The 21498-nt window shown below is 49.0% G+C and overlaps 1 protein-coding gene across 3 annotated transcripts in view; it reads right to left on the bottom strand.

Annotated features, from left to right (window-relative positions):
- Nucleotides 1–4471: 4471 nt before the first annotated feature.
- efcab12 (EF-hand calcium binding domain 12) overlaps nucleotides 4472–21498 on the bottom strand; it is a 226859-nt gene continuing 209832 nt past the window's right edge. For all 3 annotated transcript variants that reach the window (XM_072471972.1, XM_072471973.1, XM_072471971.1), the window contains one exon: nucleotides 4472–4906. In XM_072471972.1, the coding sequence (XP_072328073.1) occupies nucleotides 4636–4906 (271 nt within the window). In that variant the 3' untranslated portion in view covers nucleotides 4472–4635. The remainder of the gene's footprint in view (nucleotides 4907–21498) is intronic.

Genomic DNA, 21498 nt, shown 5'->3' with positions numbered 1-21498 from the left:
TGATGTGCTAGCGTTCATTAACAGAGGGATTGAATTTAAGAGCCGTGAGGTGATGATGCAGCTGTACAAAACCTTGGTAAGGCCACATTTGGAGTACTGTGTACAGTTCTGGTCGCCTCATTTTAGGAAGGATGTGGAAGCTTTGGAAAAGGTGCAAAGGAGATTTACCAGGATGTTGCCTGGAATGGAGAATAGGTCTTACGAGGAAAGGTTGAGGGTGCTAGGCCTTTTCTCATTAGAACGGCGAAGCATGAGGGGCAACTTGATAGAGGTTTATAAGATGATCAGGGGAATCGATAGAGTAGACAGTCAGAGACTTTTCCCCCGGGTGGAACAAACCATTACAAGGGGACATAAATTTAAGGTGAGTGGTGGAAGATATAGGCGGGATGTCAGAGGTAGGTTCTTTACCCAGAGAGTAGTGGGGGCATGGAATGCACTGCCTGTGGAAGTAGTTGAGTCGGAAACATTAGGGACCTTCAAGCAGCTATTGGATAGGTACATGGATTACGGTGGAATGATATAGTGTAGATTAATTTGTTCTTAAGGGCAGCACAGTAGCATTGTGGACAGCACAATTGCTTCACAGCTCCAGGGTCCCAGGTTCAATTCCGGCTTGGGTCACTGTCTGTGTGGAGTCTGCACATCCTCCCCGTGTCTGCGTGGGTTTCCTCCGGGTGCTCCGGTTTCCTCCCACAGTCCAAAGATGTGCGGGTTAGGTGGTTTGGCCATGATAAATTGCCCTTAGTGTCCAAAATTGCCCTTAGTGTTTTGTGGGGTTACTGGGTTATGGGGATAGGGTGGAGGTGTTGACCTTGGGTAGGGTGCTCTTTCCAAGAGCCGGTGCAGACTCGCTGGGCCGAATGGCCTCCGTCTGCACTGTAAATTCTATGATAATCTATGATTAATCTAGGACAAAGGTTCGGCACAACATCGTGGGCCGAAGGGCCTGTTCTGTGCTGTATTTTTCTATGTTCTATTGGCTATTCGCCAGTCCTCTGGGACATCACCTGAAAACAGTGAGGATCCAAAGATTTCTGTCAAGGCCTCAGCAATTTCCTCTCCAGCCTCCTTCAGTGTTCTGGGGTAGATCCCATCAGGTCCTGGGGACTTATCTACCTTAATATTTTTTAAGACGCCCAACACCTCTTTGGTGAATACTGATGCAAAGTATTCATTTAGTACCTCGCCCATTTCCTCTGGCTCCACACATAGATTCCCTTGCCTATCAGTTGGCCAACCCTTTCACTGGCTACCCTCTTGCTTTTTATGTACGTGTAGAAAGCCTTGGGATTTTCCTTAACCCTGTTAACCAATGACTTTTCATGACCCCCTTCTAGCCCTCCTGACTCCTTGCTTAAGTTCCTTCCTACTTTCCTTATATTCCACACAGGCTTTGTCTGTTCCCAGCCTTATAGCCCTGACAAATGCTTCCTTTTTTTTTTGACAAGGCCTACAATACGTTATCCAAGGTTCCCGAAATTTGCCGTATTTATCCTTCTTCCGCACAGGAACATGCCGGTCCTGCATTCCTTTCAAATTACATTTGAAAGCCTCCCACATGTTAGATGTTGATTTACCCTGGAACATCCGCCCCAATCTCGGTTCATTAGTTCCCACCTAATATTGTTATAATTAGCCTTCCGCTAATTTAGCACATTTACCCTAGGACCACTCTTATCCTTGTCCACCAGCACTTTAAAACTTACTGAATTGTGGTCACTGTTCCCGAAATGCTCCCCCACTGAAACTTCTACCACCTAGCCGGGCTCATTCCCCAATACCAGGTCCAGTACAGCTCTTTCCCTCGTTGGACTATTGTTAGATACATATTGTTTTAAGAAGCCCTCCTAGATGCTCCTTACAAACTCTGCCCCATCTAAGCCCCGAGCACTAAGTGAGTCCCAGTCAATATTGGGGAAGGTGAAGTCTCCCATCACAACAACCCTGTTGTTTTTACTCGTTTCCAAAACCTGTCTACCTATCTGCTCCTCTATCTCACGCTGGCTGTTGGGAGGCCTGTAGTAAACCCTTCTTATTCCTGATCTCTACCCATATAGCCTCACTGCCCTCTGAGGTGTCCTCCTATAGTACAGCTGTGATATTCTCCCGAACCAGTAGCGCAACTCCGCCACCCCTTTTACATCCCCCTCTATCCCGCCGGAAACATCTAAATTCTGGAACGTTTAGCTGCTAATCCTGTCCTTCCCTCAACCTGTAATCCTGGAGTCTCTTTCACGTCCACAGAAGCGACTATCTGTGCCCGATTATAGAGTCCCCTATGACTATTGCTCTTCTGCACTTTGACCCTCCCTGCTGAACATCAGAGCCAGCCGTGGTGCCACTGCTCTGGCTGCTGCTGTTTTTCCCTGCTATCCCCCCGACAGCATCCAAAGGGGTATTCCTGATCGAGAGGGGAACAACCACAGGGGATTCCTGCACTGACTGCCTGCACCTTGGGTGTGACCACATTTATATAGCTGCTATATATGACGCTTTCCGCCACCTGCATGCTCCTAAGTGCATCCAACTGCTGCTCCAACCGAACCATGCGGTCTGTGAGGAGCACCTTCTGCAGATGAAGCCATCGGGGACGCTGGAAGCCTCCCGGACCCGCCACATCTCACAGTCAGAGCACTGCACCCCTCTAATTGACATTGCGTTAATTAATTAGTAAATTAAATTAAAAAGTTTTTTTTTAAAAAGTTACTGTTAACTATCTGTTTCCTAGAACTAGATTTCTACTATAAATGTGAAAGCTAAATACAGTACTCTCCGATCTCTGGCTTAGATACCCCTCTAAGTTATAATTAAGTAATTATGTTTATTAATTCAATAATGTTTAATTTAAAAATTTAGTGTAGATTCCCAACCAACCAATCAGATCACAGCTTTACTGTGATGTCACTTCAGTTCCCCCCCCACCCCCCCGAAAACACAATTTGAAAAGGTAATAAAAATAAAAATCACTTACCTTCCCATGATGCTCTCTGGTTCTCTCCCTGCAGATTAAAAGTTACAGGCCAGAAGAAAGAGAACAAAGCGGTAGGGAAAAAACACCTTCTCTCACTCTGCGCTGAATTACCTCACTGCACCAAATTATCAAGTTCCAATTCCCACTCTGTGTCCTTGACCTGCGCAAAGCTTGTTCTGTACACACCTCTGGATGTCACACGCACAGCCCCCGACGGTCGTTCCCGGGCTAAGATGATTAGGGGTTCTTTGGGCCCACCCGTAGACATGGGCATATCTCCAGACCAAGTGGGGTCCAAATGGGAGTAGATCCTGTCTCGAAGAATTCTCTCCAGTAATTTCCCTACCACTGAAGTAAGGCTCACCGGCCTGTAGTTCCCGGGATTATCCTTGCTACCCTTCTTAAACAGAGGAACAACATTGGCTATTCTCCAGTCCTCCGGGACATCCCCTGAAGACAGCGAGGATCCAAAGATTTCTGTCAAGGCCTCAGCAATTTCCTCTCCAGCCTCCTTCAGTATTCTGGGGTAGATCCCATCAGGCCCTGGGGACTTATCTACCTTAATATTTTTTAAGACACCCAACACCTCGTCTTTTTGGATCACAATGGGAACCAGGCTATCTACACCCCCTTCTCCAGACTCAACATCTACCAATTCCTTCTCTTTGGTGAATACTGATGCAAAGTATTCATTTAGTACCTCGCCCATTTCCTCTGGCTCCACACATAGATTCCCTTGCCTATCCTTCAGTGGGCCAACCCTTTCCCTGGCTACCCTCTTGCTTTTTATGTACGTGTAAAAAGCCTTGGGATTTTCCTTAACCCTATTTGCCAATGACTTTTCGTGACCCCTTCTAGCCCTCCTGACTCCTTGCTTAAGTTCCTTCCTACTTTCCTTATATTCCACGCAGGCTTCGTCTGTTCCCAGCCTTTTAGCCCTGACAAATGCCTCCTTTTTCTTTTTGACGAGGCCTACAATATCACTCGTCATCCAAGGTTCCCGAAAATTGCCGTATTTATCTTTCTTCCTCACAGGAACATGCCGGTCCTGTATTCCTTTCAACTGCCACTTGAAAGCCTCCCACATGTCAGATGTTGATTTGCCCTCAAACATCCGCCCCCAATCTATGTTCTTCAGTTCCCGCCTAATATTGTTATAATTAGCCTTCCCCCAATTTAGCATATTCATCCTCAGACCACTCTTATCCTTGTCCACCAGTACTTTAAAACTTACTGAATTGTGGTCACTGTTACCGAAATGCTCCCCTACTGAAACATCTACCACCTGGCCGGGCTCATTCCCCAATACCAGGTCAGGTAAACCTTTGCAAAAAATGCATTGTGCAGATGTGAATACAACATTTTACTTAGTTTAAGATATCTTCCTGTCACAACGTGATGTATATTTCCTGTTACTCTGCACAGGTGCATGTTCAGTTGAAAAGGAGAATATTTGTAAGGGCCGTAGCCAAGGAAGTAAAAGTCCAGTTCACTCAATATTTTCAGAGGCTTTTTAAATTTGATATCCACACTCAGGCTTTGTATAACTTTTGGCACAAGTTCATGTCGATGATAAGGAATCGGCATGTTTCAGCAATGACTGAGTGTCACACAGATACAAGGAGCCATCTGCAGTCTTAGTCCCACAGAAAATAGCTGTGTCACAGCCAGTAGCGTTTGTTCAATTCTATGTCTCCATAGGTAAGATATCCTTGGTCACTGATGGGCCAACCCTTGTCATTGAGGTACTGATGGGGACTGAGTGTTGCATCTCCCTGCGTGCTACTAAATAACACTTCTTTGTGCTCTAACTGAGCATACGGGAGGTACATGCGCACTTTGTCCAACATGTGACCAGGCCAGAAGGCTCGTGGGTTGGCTTGAGTGTTGGGGTACAGGCCTGGAAGAGGCTGAAGCTTCATCTTCAACTTTCTGAAAAACAAAATCAATAGAAGGCAATTCATCACTTACACAAATTGAATTCCAGCCTTTACAGCCAAATTTCCTCCTGTGGTTTTTTGATGGATTCAATACAATCGAGAATGTTTGTACAATTCATTATTTTTATTCTTTCATCACATGTGGGTATCGCTGGCAAGGCCAGTTTTATTGTCCATCCCTAATTGCCCTTGAGGACAGCACGATAGTTCAGTGGTTAGCACAGTTGTTTCACAGCTCCAGGGTCACAGGTTTGATTCCCGGCTTGGGTCACTGTCTGTGTGGAGTCTGCACATTCTCCCTGTGTCTGTGTGGGTTTCCTCCTGGTGCTCCAGTTTCCTCCCAAAGTCCAAAGATGTGCGGGTTAGGTGGATTGGCCATGCTAAATTGGCCTTAGTGTCCAAAAAAAAGGTTAAGTGGGGTTACTGGCTTATGGGGATAGGGTGGAGAAGGGCCGGTGCAGATTTGATGGGCCAAACAGCACTGTAAATCCTATGATTCTATGAATTGCACGTCTCACGTGGATCACGGCGGTGATCCCGCCGGCGCCGGAGAATGGGGAAGCCGGCGGCGGGATGCGAAAATCCCGGCCTGCGTGTGTGTGCCTGTGTGTATGTTTGTGTGTCTGTGTGTTGGCTTTTCAGAGAACATTTAAGAGTCAACCACATTGTTGTGGGTCTGGAGTCACATGTAGACCAGACCAGGTAAGGACAGCAGATTTATTTCCCTGGTGTATGTGCCGCGTATTAGTGTGTGTTACTGTTTGTGTGTGTTACTGTGTGTGTCTGGTGTGTGCATGTTAGTGTGTATTAGTGTGTGCACATGTGTGTTAGTGTGTTTATGTATTTGTGTGTGTTAGTGTGTGTTAGTGTTAGCGTGTCTGTGGGTGTTAGTGTGTGGGTGAGAGTTTGTGCGGGTGTCTGTGGTGTTAGTTCTGCATGTATGTTAGTGCTTGTATGTGTTCATGTGTGTCTGGGTGTTAGTGTTTGTGTGTGTCTTAGTGTGTAAGTTTGTGGGCGGGATTCTCCAATAATGGGGCTATGTCCCCACGCCGGCATGAAAACCGGTGGCAATGACTCAAGCGTCCATGGCCCCCAAAAGTGAGGAATTCTCTCCTTTCTAAGGGGCTAGGTTGCCGCCGGAGTGGTCCCCGCAGCTCCAGGCAGCGGGGAACGGCCCGCGTGAGTCCGCACATGCGCGGAACGGCAGGCTTATTTCCACACATGCACGCAGGTTCCCTTCTCCGCGCTGGCCCCCGGGCAATATGGCGGAGCACTACAGGGACCTGGAGCGGAGTAAAGTATGCCCCCATGGAAGCAGCCCGCCCGCCAATTGGTAGGCCCTGATCGCGGCCAGGCCAGGGTCGGAATCCCCTGCCCCCCCCCCCCCCCCCCGCTCAATGACGGCCCCCGCACACTCACCTTCCAGGTCCCGCCGTGTGGGAGGTGAGTAATCCACTAATGTAGGACTCAGCCAAACTCGTCGGCCACTGAGCCCATCGGGGCCCGGAGAATCACCGGGGGGGGGCGCTGTCAACTGTCCCCGACCGGCACGGCGGTGATCCCGCCGGCGCCGGAGAATGGGGAAGCCGGCGGCGGGATGCGAAAATCCCGGCCTGCGTGTGTGTGTCTGTGTGTTGGTGTGTATGTGTATATTTATAGAGTGTATGTTTAGGGGCTGGTTTAGCACACTGGGCTAAATAGTTGGCTTGTTATGCAGAACAAGGCAGCAGTGTGGGTTCAATTCCCGTACCAGCCTCCCCGAACAGGCATCGGAATGTGGAAACTAGGGGCTTTTTACAGTAACTTCATTGAAGCCTACATAGAACATAGAACGATACAGTGCAGTACAGGCCCTTCGGCCCACGATGTTGCACCGAAACAAAAGCCATCTAACCTACACTATGCCATTATCATCCATATGTTTATCCAATAAACTTTTAAATGCCCTCAATGTTGGCGAGTTCACTACTGTAGCAGGTAGGGTATTCCACGGCCTCACTACTCTTTGCGTAAAGAACCTACCTCTGATAGATATAGATCTATTACCCCTCAGTTTAAAGCTATGCCCCTCGTGCCAGCCATTTCCATCCGCGGGAGAAGGCTCTCACTGTCCACCCTATCCAATCCTCTGATCATCTTGTATGCCTCAATTAAGTCACCTCTTAACCTTCTTCTCTTTAACGAAAACAGCCTCAAGTCCCTCAGCCTTTCCTCATAAGATCTTCCCTTCATACCAGGCAACATTCTGGTAAATCTCCTCTGCACCCTTTCCAATGCTTCCACATCCTTCCTATAATGCGGCGACCAGAATTGCACGCAATACTCCAAATGCGGCCGCACCAGAGTTTTGTACAGCTGCAACATGACCTCATGGCTCCGAAACTCAATCCCTCGACCAATAAAAGCTAACACACCGTACGCCTTCTTAACAACCCTCTCAACCTGGGTGGCAACTTTCAGGGATCTATGTACACACCGAGATCTCTCTGCTCATCCACACATCTTACCATTAGCTCAGTACTCTGTCTTCCTGTTATTCCTTCCAAAATGAATCACCTCATACTTTTCTGCATTAAACACCATTTGCCACCTCTCAGCCCAGCGCTGCAGCTTATCTATGTCCTTCTGTAACTTGTAATATCCTTCCGCACTGTCCACAACTCCACCGACTTTAGTGTCATCTGCAAATTTACTCACCCATCCTTCTACGCCCTCCTCCAGGTCATATATAAAAATGACAGACAGCAGTGGCCCCAAAACAGTTCCTTGTGGTACACCACTAGTAACTGGACTCCAGTCTGAACATTTCCCATCAACCACCACCCTTTGTCTCCTTCCAGCTAGCCAATTTCTGATCCAAACTGCTAAATCACCCTGAATCCCATGCCTCCGTATTTTCTGCAGTAGCCTACCGTGGGGAACCTTATCAAACGCTTTACTGAAATCCATATACACCACATCAACTGCTTTACCCTCATCCACCTGTTTGGTCACCTTCTCAAAGAACTCAATAAGGTTTGTGAGGCACGACCTACCCTTCACAAAACCGTATTGACTATCTCTAATCAAATTATTCCTTTCCAGATGATTATACATCCTATCTCTTATAAACCTTTCCAAGATTTTGCCCACAACAGCAGTAAGGCTCACTGGTCTATAGTTACCGGGGTTGTCTCTAACTCCCCTTCTTGAACAAGGGGACAACATTTGCTATCCTCCAGTCTTCTGGCACTATTCCTGTAGACAAAGATGACTTAAATCCAGTAATTTCCCTACCACTGAAGTAAGGCTCACCGGCCTGTAGTTCCCGGGATTATCCTTGCTACCCTTCTTAAACAGTGCTACCCTTCTTAAACCCTTCTATTACAGACATACAAGCTGTCTGAATAGATGTTTGCTGGGGTTGGGAACGAGTCTGGGTGGTCCTGCGAGCCTAAGTGTCCTGGCAACTTTATTGAAATTTCATCTAGGGCACGTCCTCTACACATATACCGCAACCGGTAATTCGCTCTCCATTTAACACTGTGGGCTGGGGTCTCTGGGGTGTACTACCTGTTTTCCTGGGAGGTGTCTTGGGAATAAATGGGCCTGTGTTCTGTTTAGTGGTGATGATCTCACATTCATGAGGGGTGCCTGCATACTGCAAATTATCGGCAAGGAAGGTGTGGGTTTTGGTTTTCTTTACTGTGATGTCCCGTCCCTGTAAAAGAAGGGTCCAACAGGCTGCGCGGATTTGGCTGACTGTGCCATCTTTAAGTCGGCCGTCTAACAATAGCTGTGTCGGTGTGTTCTGTGAGGATGGTGATGGGGTTGAGTCCTGTAATGTATGCGAAGTATAGCCCTGCCCAAAGAAACTGCGAGCAGGTGCCTTTCACAGGCAGAAAATCCTTGCTCTATGGGGTCTAACACGCGTGAGGGGTATGCTGCGGGGTCGTGGCATTCCTGGAGGAGCACGGGCGAAAGGGTTCGGTCGGTGCTTGCAACTTCGATTGCGTATGGGGAATGTGGATCTGGGACCTGTAGTGCGGCGGCTGTGCTGAGTGCTCTTTTTAAAGCGTCTGTATGCTGTGGAAGCCATTCCCAAGGTGCCTGCTTCTTGAGAAGGTCGGATAGGGGCACTGCTTTACTGGCGAAACTGTCAATATGGTTGCGGCAGTAGCCAACCAGTCTTAAAAATGACTGGAGGGCTGAGACATTGTGGGGAAGGGGCAATTTGACGATCGAGTCAATTCTCTTGTGCTCGATCTCGCATTTACCATGAGTGATCACTGTTCCCAAGTAAATCACTTTTTCTTTCAGAATCTGGGCCTTCTTGGGGTTGACTTTACAACCAATTTCTTTTAGGAGTGCTAGGAGTTCGGCGAGAAGCAAAATGTACTCTCCCTTTGTGTCTGTCTGTGGTAACAAGTCATCTACATACTGGACCAGACAATCGAGGCGGGAAAATTTTGCTAATCCATTTGCCAGCTGTCGGTGGAAAATGGAGGGGGAGTTGTGGAAGCCTTGTGGAAGGCACGTCCACGTGTATTGTTGCTCTTGGAACGTAAAGGCGAATTTGTACTGGCACGCTCTACAAACTAACTCCACTGTTACTAAAGCCTATACTTAGCTTCGGGTGCCCACTCAGTCAGAGGAACAATGGCTGTTGCTCGGATCTGAGGCTGCTGGGTTGAGCTGTTTACAGGGTAGCAACTAGGAGCGTCTATCTCGTAGCGTGCGTTGACTTGGAACTTACTTGGTCTGATGCAGCTGCTAGGCTGGTCTCTCTTCGCTGAGAGCCAAAGCAAAAGAAGGAAGATTCTCCCTTGGGGAATATCTTTTATACTAAAAAGGGCTTTGCGCGCTTTTGGGCGGGCCTTGAACTTGGCCTCAACTAATTGGGTCTTTCACAATCAGTCGTATCGATCTTCCTCCAATAGAGGGATGGTTCCCTGATCGTTGTGCGTGTCCTGGTGACTGTTAGTCTGCTTTGTCTTAGCTTCTTCTGGCTTAACATTGTGTATCTAAATGTTTCCCATTTGTCCCCGGAGATGGCTCATTAGTATGTAGATTGCTTGGTAGTTTCTGCCCTGTCTGAGAGTTTAAGGTTCTAATCAACAGACAGAGCTTGCACCTGCTTGTTTCTTAGCATTGTCCAATTTTCCCTGCATTCTTTGCAAGTGTCCATTTTCTAATCGGGACATGGCCATCCCAGATGACTACACTAGTGTGTGCGTGTTAGTGGGTGTGTGTGTTAGTATGTGTGTGTGTAGTAGTGTGGGTGTCTGTGTTAGTGTATGTAAGTGTTAGCGTGTGCATATTAGTGTATGTTAGTGTGTGCATATTAGAGTGTGTATTAGTGCGTGTGCTGGTGTGTGTATGTGTATGTGTATTAGTGTCTGTGTGTTAGTTTGTGCGTGTGTGCGTTAGTGTGTGTGTGCGTATTAGTGTGTGTGTTAGTGTATGTATGCGTATTAGTGTGTGTCAGTGTATGCATATTAGAGCGTGTATTAGAGCGTCTGCTGGTGTGTTAGTGTATATGTCTTAGTGTATGTGTGTTAGTGTCTGTATGTGTGTATTAATGTATGTGTGTTCTGGTGTATGTGCACATATTAGTGTGTGTTACTGTTTGTGTGTGTTAGTATGTGTGTCTGGTGTGTGCATGTTAGTGTGTATTAGTGTGTGCACGTGTGTGTTAATGTGTGTGTGTTAGTGCATATGTGTTTGTTAGTGTGTGTTTGAGTGTGTGTTAGTATATGTACGTTCGTGTGCGTAAGTGTGTGTGTGTGTGTCTATCTGACTGCATGTCGGTGTGTGTGAGATAGTGTATTTGTGTTAGTGTGTGCATGGTAGTGTGTGCATGTTAGTTTTTAAGTTTTTAGGGGCTGTTTAGCACAGGGCTAAATCGCTGGCTTTGAAAGCAGACCATGGCAGGCCAGCAGCACGGTTCGATTCCCGTAACAGCCTCCCCGAACAGGCGCCGGAATGTGGCGACTAGGGGCTTTTCACAGTAATTTCATTTGAAGCCTACTTGTGACAATAAGCAATTTTCATTTTCATTTAAGTGTCCAAATATTTTGGGATTGTGGGGGTGAAACCCATGCAGACACGGGGAGAATGTGCAAACCCCACGCAGATAGTGACCCAGGGCCGGGATCAAACCCGGGTCCTCAGCGCCATAAGCAGCAGAACTAACTGCAAGTACTAGTGTCTGTCTGTGTGTGTGTGTGTTAGTGTCTGTGTGTTAATGTATCTGTATTAGTGTGTGTATTTGTGTATTAGTGTATGTCTATTAATGTCTGCGTGTTAGTGTATGTGTGAGAGTTCTGATGTATGTGTGCGTATTAATGTGTGTGCTAGTGTGTGTGTTAGTGGGTGCTTGTGTTAGTATGTGTGTGTATGTGTAGGTGTGTGTGTTAGTATATGTAACTGTTAGCGTGTGTCAGTGTGTGTGCATGTTAGTGTATGCATATTAGAGTGTATATTCGTGCGTGTGCTGGTGTGTGTTTGTGCATGTGTATTAGTGTCTGTGTGTTAAGTGTATGTGTGTCTGCGTATTAGTGTGTGTGTTAGTGCATGTATATTAGAGTGTGTATTAGAGCGTCTGCTGGTGTGTGTTAGTGTCTGGTGTATGTGTGCGTATTAGTGAGTTTTAGTGTGTGTTAGTGGATGTGTGTCTATCTGACTGCATAGAGTTTAAAGCGCAGAAGGAGGCCATTCGGCCCATCGAGTCTGCACCAGCTCTTGGAAAGAGCAGCCGACCCAACCACACATCTCCACCCTATCCCCATAACCCAGTAACTCCACCCAACACGAAGGGCAATTTTGGACACTAAGGGCAATTTATCATGGCCAATCCACCTAACCTGCACATCTTTGGACTGTGGGAGGAAACCGGAGCACCCGGAGGAAACCCACGCTCGCACGGGGAGAATGTGCAGGCTCCGCACAGACAGTGACCCAAGCCGGGAATCGAACCTGGGACCCTGGAGCTGTGAAGCAATTGTGCTAATCACTATGCTACCGTGCTGCCCTCAAATGTTAGTGTGTGTGTGTGTGTGTGTGTGTGTTAGTGTACTTGTGTTAGTGTGTGCATGGTAGTGTGTGCATGTTAGTTTTTAAGTGCCCAATTATATTTGGATTGTGGGGGTGAAACCCATGCAGACATGGGGAGAATGTGCAAACCCCACACAGACAGTGACCCGGGGCCAGGATCGAACCCGGGTCCTCAGTGCCATAGGCAGCAGAGCTAACTGCAAGTCTGTGTGTGTGTGTGTGTGTGTGTTAGTGTACTTATTAGTGTGTGTGTGTTAATGTATGTATTTGTGTATTAGTGTGTGTGTTAGTGCGTGTGCTGGTGTGTGTTAGTGTGTGTGCTGGTGTGTGTTAGTGTATGTCTATTAGTGTTTGTGTGTTAGTGTGTGTGTTCTGGTGTATGTGTGTGAATTAGTGTGTGTTACTGCGTGTTAATGTGTGTGTATGTTAGTGTGTGCGCGAGTGTAAATGTGTGTGTGTGTGTTAGTGTGTCTGTGTTAGTGCATATGTGTTAGTGCGTATCTGTTAGTATGTGTGCATTCGTGTGTGTAAGTTTGTGTATGTGTGTGTATGTTCTGGTGTATGTGTGCATATTAGGGTATGTGTTAGTGTGTGTGTCTGTATGTGAATGAATGTAGGTGTGTGTGTCAGTGTGTATTTGTGTATGTGTGTAAGTGTGTTTGAGTGTGTGTGTTAGTTAGTGTGTTTGTGAGTGTGTGTTTGTGTGTGTGTTAGTGCATGTGTGTGTCTGTATCTGAATGCGTATTAGTATGTGTGTGTCTGTGTGCGTGGTAGTGTGTGCATGTTAGTTTTTAAAATTTTTTTTAGAGTACCCAATTAGTTTTTTTTCAAATTAAGTGGCAATTTAGCGTGGCCAATCTACTTAACCTGCACATCTTTGGATTTAGGGGCAGCACGGTAGCATAGTGGCACTATGGCTCACAGCGCCAGGGTCCCAGGTTAAATTCCCACTTGGGTCACTTCCTGTGCGGAGTCTGCACATTCTCCCTGTGTCTGCGTGGGTTTCCTCCGGGTGCTCCGGTTTCCTCCCACAGTGCAAAGATGGTAGGTTAGGTGGATTGGCTATGCTAAATTGCCCTTAGGTTAGATCGGGTTGCTGGGTTACGGGGCTAGGATGGAGGGTGGAGGTGTGGGCTTAAGTAGGGTGCTCTTTCCAAGAGCCGGTGCATACTCGATGGGCCAAATGGCCTCCTTCTGCACTGTAAATTCTATGAACTCTATGAAATCCACGCAGACACGGGGAGAATGTGCAAACTCCACACAGACAGTGGCCCGGGGCTGGGATCGAACCCGGAGTGCTGTAGGCAGCAGTGCTAACTGCTCGTGCTCGTGTGTGTATTAGTGTGTGTGTGTGTGTGTGTGAGGTGGGCAAGAGCCCCCTCGACCAGACAAGTCACGTGGAATATTTGTGGACTGAATGGCCGGTCAAAAGGGCCCGTGTTTTTGCACACTTGAGACAGCTAAAAGTGGCCGTGGCCATGCTACCAGAGACACACTTGAAGCTGGGGGACCAAGTTGAACTGAAGAGGGGATGGGTCAGACAGGTATCCCATTCGGGACTGGACTTTAAAACAACAGGGTTGGCCATCCTGATTAACAAAAGGGTGGCATTTGAGGTAGGGAAGATAGAGGCAGAACCGGGAGGCAGATTTATTATGGTTAGCGGGAAACTGGAGGGAATGGCAGTGGTGTTGGTAAATATATACGCTCCAAACTGGGATTATGTCGCGTTTGTCAGGAAGGTACTGGGAAAAATCCCGGACCTTGACTCGCACCGGTTGGTTATGGGGGGTGACTTCAACGCGGTCCTAGATCTGAGAATGGACCGGTCGGGTATGAGCAATGGCGAAAGAACTGCGGGGGTTCATGGAGCGCATGGGAGGGGTTGATCAGTGGAGATTCGAGAGGCCACGGAGCAAGAAATATTTATTTTACTCCCATGTGCACAAGGAATACTCCAGGATAGATTTCTTTGTACTGGATAAAACACTGTTCGGAGGGGTGGAGGATAGAGTACTCAGCAATTGTGGTGCCAGATGACTTCCGGGTGCGGCGATGACCAGCTGAGTCGCACGTTTCGGCAGCTCCCGGTGAAACGGACTTTTGGGCTCTTGATAGGAGCCCCAACGGCAATTTTGACGGCTAAAAACACTGTGCGGTAAACCAGAAGGGAATCCCCCCTGGATACGGATGAAAAAAGGAGAAAGTGGCCGGATTGCAGTGGATCCTTTAGAACAGCGGCAAGGAAGGCAAGCAAAAACCAAGATGGCGTCGGAAGGTGGCAGTTTAACATGGGGCCCTGAACAACAAGAGTTCTTGAAATGCTGTGTGGAAGAGCTCAAAAAGGAAATGAAGAAAGAGCTGTTGGCCCCGATACTACAGGCGATCGAAGGGCTAAAGGAGGAACAAAAGACCCAGGAGCGGGAGCTTCGGGTCGTGAAGGCAAAGGCAGCCGAGAATGAGGACGACATACAGGGCCTGGTGGTGAAGACGGAGACGCATGAGGCACATCAGAAACGATGTGTGGAAAGGTTGGAGGCACTGGAGAACAACGCAAGGAGGAACAACCTGAGGATTCTTGGTCTTCCTGAAGGTGCGGAGGGAGCGGACGTCGGGGCATATGTGAGCATGATGCTGCACTCGTTAATGGGAGCGGAGGCCCCGGCGGGTCCGTTGGAGGTGGAGGGAGCATACCGAGTGATGGCGCGAGGACCGAGAGCAGGAGAAATTCCCAGAGCCATAGTGGTGAGATTCCTCCGTTTTAAGGATAGAGAAATGGTCCTTAGATGGGCAAAGAAAACTCGGAGCAGTAAATGGGAGAACGCGGTGATCCGCGTTTATCAAGACTGGAGTGCGGAGGCGGCGAGAAGGAGGGCGAGCTTTAATCGGGCCAAGGCGGTGCTTCATAAAAAGAAGATAAAATTTGGAATGCTGCAACCGGCAAGACTGTGGATCACATATCGAGGGAGGTACCACTACTTTGAGACGGCGGATGAAGCGTGGACTTTTATTGTGGAATAAAAACTGGAATGAGCGGGTTATTAAAAAGAACGTTTGAACAAAGTGGTGGGGCGAAGAGGGGGGTTAAAAAGGGGGGAAAGAGGAGTTTTATGTACTAATCCTGCGATGTGGTAACTTTTCTCTCTTCCACAGGTGGTGATGGGGGGAGGAGGGGAGGTGGAGGAGATGGGGCGTTGGCCATTGGGGGTGGGGCCAAGGGAGAAGCACGGGCTTGGTTCCCGCGCTATGATAATCATGGCGGGAATAGAGAAGCAGGAAGGAGGGGGCGTCGCACGGTGCGAGCCGAGGTCACGGGGGGAAGCCGAGATCGGCCAGAGTTTGCTGACTTCTGGGAGCAACATGGGGGGAGTAATTACGCTAGCGGGGGGGGGGGGGGTGGGAGGGGGGAATTACTGGGTTGCTGCTGCTGGGGAGAGGGGGGAGCTGGTATGGGAGGGGATGGGCGGGGGGGGGGGGCACCGCCTGGGGGAGATACAGCTGCGTGGGAACCAGGTGAGGAGCTGGAAAAAGGGGATGGCTAATCGACAAGGGGGGGGCTAGGAAGCCCCCCAACCCGGCTGATCACGTGGAACGTGAGAGGGCTGAACGGGCCGATAAAGAGGGCACGGGTACTCGCACACCTTAAGAAACTTAAGGCAGATGTGGTTATGTTACAGGAAACGCACCTGAAACTGATAGACCAGGTTAGGCTACGCAAAGGATGGGTGGGGCAGGTGTTCCATTCGGGGCTAGATGCGAAAAACAGGGGGGTGGCTATATTAGTGGGGAAGCGGGTAATGTTCGAGGCAAAGACTATAGTGGCGGATAACGGGGGCAGATACGTGATGGTGAGTGGCAAACTACAGGGGGAGACGGTGGTTTTGGTAAACGTATATGCCCCGAACTGGGATGATGCCAATTTTATGAGGCGGATACTAAGACGCATTCCGGACCTAGAGATGGGAAAGCTGATAATGGGGGGAGATTTTAATACGGTGTTGGAACCAGGGCTGGATAGGTCGAAGTCCAGGACTGGAAGGAGGCCGGCAGCAGCCAAGGTACTTAAAGATTTTATGGAGCAGATGGGAGGTGTAGACCCGTGGAGATTTAGCAGACCTAGGAGTAAGGAGTTCTCGTTTTTCTCCTATGTCCAAAAAGTCTACTCGCGAATAGACTTTTTTGTGCTGGGAAGGGCGTTGAACCCGAAGGTGAGGGGAACGGAGTATACGGCTATAGCCATTTCGGATCACGCGCCACACTGGGTAGACTGGGAGATAGGGGAGGAAACAGGAGGGCGCCCACCCTGGAGAATGGACATGGGACTAATGGCAGATGAGGGGGGGTGTCTAAGGGTGAGGGGGTGCATTGAAAAGTACTTGGAACTCAATGATAATGGGGAGGTCCAGGTGGGAGTGGTCTGGGAGGCGTTGAAGGCGGTGGTTAGAGGGGAGCTGATATCAATAAGGGCACATAAAGGGAAGCAGGAGAGTAAGGAACGGGAGTGGTTGCAACAAGAACTTTTGAGGGTGGACAGACAATATGCGGAAGCGCCGGAGGAGGGACTGTACAGGGAAAGGCAAAGGCTACATGTAGAATTTGACTTGCTGACTACGGGCACTGCAGAGGCACAATGGAGGAAGGCACAGGGTGTACAGTACGAATATGGGGAGAAGGCGAGCAGGTTGCTGGCACACCAATTGAGGAAAAGGGGAGCAGCGAGGGAAATAGGGGGAGTGAGGGATGAGGAAGGAGAGATGGAGCGGGGAGCGGAGAGAGTGAATGGAGTGTTCAAGACATTTTATAAAAAATTATATGAAGCTCAACTCCCGGATGGGAGGGAGAGAATGATGGGCTTCTTGGATCGGCTGGAATTTCCCAAGGTGGAAGAGCAGGAAAGGGTGGGACTGGGAGCACAGATCGAGGTAGAAGAAGTGGTGAAAGGAATTAGGAGCATGCAGGCGGGAAAGGCCCCGGGACCGGGTGGATTCCCAGTCGAATTCTATAGAAAATATGTGGACTTGCTCGCCCCGGTATTGACGAGGACCTTTAATGAGGCAAAGGGAAGGGGACAACTGCCCCCGACTATGTCTGAAGCAACGATATCGCTTCTCTTAAAGAAGGAAAAGGACCCGCTACAATGCGGGTCCTATAGACCTATTTCCCTCCTAAATGTAGATGCCAAGATCCCTGGCCAAGGTAATGGCAATGAGAATAGAGGAATGTGCCTCGGGGGTGGTCCACGAGGACCAAACTGGGTTTGTGAAGGGGAGACAGCTGAACACGAATATACGGAGGCTGTTAGGGGTAATGATGATGGCCCCACCAGAGGGGGAAACGGAGATAGTAGTGGCGATGGATGCCAAGAAAGCATTTGATAGAGTGGAGTGGGATTATTTGTGGGAGGTGTTGAGGAGATTTGGTTTTGGAGAGGGGTATGTTAGATGGGTGCAGCTGTTGTATAGGGCCCCAATGCGAGCGTGGTCACGAATGGACGGGGATCTGCATATTTTCGGCTCCATAGAGGGACAAGGCAGGGATGCCCTCTGTCCCCATTATTGTTTGCACTGGCGATTGAGCCCCTGGCGATAGCGTTGAGGGGTTCCAAGAAGTGGAGGGGAGTACTTAGAGGAGAAGAACACCGGGTATCTTTGTATGCGGACGATTTGCTACTATACGTGGCAGACCTGGCGGAGGGGATGCCAGAAATAATGCGGATACTTGGGGAGTTTGGGGATTTTTCAGGGTATAAATTGAACATGGGGAAAAGTGAGTTGTTTGTGGTGCATCCAGGGGAGCAGAGTAGAGAATTAGAGGACCTACCGTTGAGGAAGGTAACAAGGGACTTTCGTTACCTGGGGATCCAGATAGCCAAGAATTGGGGCACATTGCATAGGTTAAATTTAACGCGGTTGGTGGAACAAATGGAGGAGGATTTCAAGAGATGGGATATGGTATCCCTGTCACTGGCAGGGAGGGTGCAGGCGGTTAAGATGGTGGTCCTCCCGAGATTCCTCTTTGTGTTTCAGTGCCTCCCGGTGGTGATCACGAAGGCTTTTTTTAAAAGGATTGAAAAGAGCATCATGGGTTTTGTGTGGGCCGGGAAGGCCCCGAGAGTGAGGAAGGGATTCTTACAGCGTAGCAGGGATAGGGGGGGGGCTGGCACTACCGAGCCTAAGTGAGTATTATTGGGCCGCTAATATTTCAATGGTGAGTAAGTGGATGGGAGAGGAGGAGGGAGCGGGGTGGAAGAGATTAGAGAGGGCGTCCTGTAGGGGGACTAGCCTACAGGCTATGGTGACAGCCCCATTGCCGTTCTCATCGAGGAACTACACCACAAGCCCGGTGGTGGTGGCTACACTGAAGATTTGGGGACAGTGGAGACGACATAGGGGAAAGACTGGAGCCTTGGGAGGGTCCCCGATAAGAAACAACCATAGGTTTGCCCCGGGGGGAATGGATGGGGGATATGGAATGTGGCAAAGAGCAGGAATAACGCAACTGAAAGATCTGTTTGTGGATGGGAAGTTCGCGAGTCTGGGAGCGCTGACCGAGAAATATGGGTTGCCCCAAGGGAATGCATTCAGGTATATGCAACTGAGGGCTTTTGCGAGGCAACAGGTGAGGGAATTCCTGCAGCTCCCGACACAAGAGGTGCAGGACAGAGTGATCTCAAAGACATGGGTGGGGGATGGTAAGGTGTCAGATATATATAGGGAAATGAGGGACGAAGGGGAGACTATGGTAGATGAACTAAAAGGGAAATGGGAAGAAGAGCTGGGGGAGGAGATCGAGGAGGGGCTGTGGGCAGATGCCCTAAGCAGGGTAAACTCATCGTCCTCGTGTGCCAGGCTAAGCCTGATTCAGTTTAAGGTATTACACAGGGCGCATATGACTGGAGCACGGCTCAGTAAATGTTTTGGGGTAGAGGATAGGTGTGCGAGGTGCTCGAGAAGCCCAGCGAATCATACCCATATGTTTTGGTCATGCCCGGCACTACAGGGGTTTTGGATGGGGGTGACAAAGGTGCTTTCAAAAGTAGTGGGGGTCCGGGTCGAACCAAGCTGGGGGTTGGCTATATTTGGGGTTGCCCAAGAGCCGGGAGTGCAGGAGGCGAGAGAGGCCGATGTTTTGGCCTTTGCGTCCCTAGTAGCCCGGCACAGGATATTGTTAATGTGGAAAGAATTCAAGCCCCCGGGGGTGAAGACCTGGATAAATGACATGGCAGGGTTTATAAAGCTGGAGCGGATTAAGTTCGTTCTAAGGGGGTCGGCTCAAGGGTTCACCAGGCGGTGGCAACCGTTCGTCGAATACCTCGCAGAAAGATAGATGGAATGGAAAAAAGGCAGCAGCAGCAGCCCAGGATCGGGGGGGGGGGGGGGGGGGGGGAGGGGAGGAGGAACCAGAAGGACTCTCAGGGTTGTTAATATATACTGTATAATATGTATAGGTCGTTGCGACAGATAATTATATATTGGACTGTTAAATTATATTTTTGGAGAGTGTTACTTGTGATAAGGCAGTTGCCAATTAGGGGTAGTTTTCATTTTTGTTATTTATTATTTATTCATTTTTTGTTTATAAAATAGGTCATTGTTATTTGTGTTGTTATAATATTGTGTAAAGGATGCACAATGTACTGTGTTGGTTGACCAAAAATTTTCAATAAAATATTTATTAAAAAAAAAAAAATTGTGGTGCCAGACCATGCACCGCATTCGATAGGCCTGCGGGTAAGTACAGGAAAGTCCCAGCGCCCGCAGTTGAGATTAGATGCAGGGCTGTTAGCGGATGACGAGATCTGTGAACGAGTGAGGGAGGCCATTCGGGGTATATAAAGAACAACGACACGGGAGAGACTGTGGCTGGGGTGGTGTGGGAGGGATTGAAGGCTGTTATTAGAGGGGAATGTATTTCGATTTGGGCTCATAGGAAGAAGACTGAATGGGCGGAGCTGGACAGGTTGGTAGGAGAAATCTTACAGGTGGACAGGAGGTATGCGGAGTCTCCGAATGAGGAGCTCCTGAGGGAGCGTCATAGACTCCAATGGAATTTGGGCTCCTTTCCACAGGTAAGGTGGAGGGATAGTTGAGGAGGGTAAAAGGGGCAATATATGAATATGGGGAGAAAGCTAGCAGGATGCTGGCACATCAGCTGAGGAAGCAGGAGGCGGCGAGAGAAATAGGGAAAATAAAGGATATGAGGGGGAAGGTAGTGATGGACCCGGGACGATTAAAAACGTGTTCCGTGAATTCTATAGTCAACTATATGAGTCGGAACCCCCGGTCGGGGAGGAGGGAATGAATCAATTCCTGGAGAGGCTAGAGTTCCCGAAGGTAGCTGAGAAGCTGGTAGAAGTCCTGGGGAGCCCAATTGGGCTCGGGGAGGTGATAGACGGATTGGGAGCAATGCAATCGGGTAAGGCCCCAGGACCCGATGGATTCCCAGTGGAATTTTATAAAACGTTTTCTGGGCTACTGGGGCCACTTCTGGTCAAGGCTTTTAACGAGTCCAAGGAGCTGGGAGTGTTTCCCCCAATGCTATCACAGGCATCAATCTCTCTTATCCTGAAGCGAGACAAGGACCCGGAGAACTGTGGATTGTACAGGCCAATTTCCCTTTTGAACGTAAATGCTAAATTGCTGGCAAAGATCTTGGCCCCCCGAATAGAGGATTGTGTCCCGGAGGTAATTGGGGAGAATCAGACGGGATTGGTGTGGTCCCCGATTTGTGACAACGACCAGTTTGCCCCGAGGGGGCTGGATGGGGGCTTTAAGAGATGGCAGCAGGCAAGGATTGAGAGATCTGGGGGCCAATTCGTCCAGGAGGGCTTTCCAACCTTGGAGGTACCAGAGGAGGAATTTGAATTGCCAGGTGGGAATGGGTTTCATTTGTACGGAGGCAGGTTCCAAACCTTCCTCGCCTCCCCTTGAGGGGACTACAGGACAAGGTGATGTCAAAAACAGGGGTTGGAGAGGGGAGGGTTTCAGAGATATACAAGGAGTTGATGGAGTGGGAAGGGGCCCCTATCAGAGAGGTGAAGAGGAAGTGGGAAGAGGAGCTGGGAGGAGAGCTGCAAATTGAACCGTGGACAAAAGCCTTGAAAAGAAATGAATGAAATGAAATGAAATGAAAATCGCTTATTGTCACGAGTAGGCTTCAAATGAAGTTACTGTGAAAAGCCCCTAGTCGCCACATTTCGGGGAGGCTGTTATGGGAATCGAACCGTGCTGCTGGCCTGCCTTGGTCTGCTTTCAAAGCCAGCGATTTAGCCCTGTGCTAAACATCCTCGTCTTGTGACAGACTTGGCTCGATCCAGTTCAAGGTAGTCCACAGGGCCCACATGATGGCAGCCCGGATAGGCAGGTTCTTTGAGGAGGTGGAGGACAGATGTGGGAGGTGTGGGGTTGCCCGGCGAACCATGTACATGTTTTGGGCATGTCCAAAATTGAGGGGATTCTGGCAGGGATTCGTGGACGTTATGTCAGAAGTCCTGGAAGGGAGGGTAACTCAGAGTCCAGAACTGGCAATATTTGGGGTATCGGAAGATCC

Source organism: Scyliorhinus torazame, chromosome 13, assembly GCF_047496885.1.
Source record: "Scyliorhinus torazame isolate Kashiwa2021f chromosome 13, sScyTor2.1, whole genome shotgun sequence".
Taxonomy (NCBI): domain Eukaryota; kingdom Metazoa; phylum Chordata; class Chondrichthyes; order Carcharhiniformes; family Scyliorhinidae; genus Scyliorhinus; species Scyliorhinus torazame.
The sequence above is the reverse complement of the archived record's forward strand: the minus strand, read 5'-3'. Positions and strand labels throughout refer to the sequence as shown.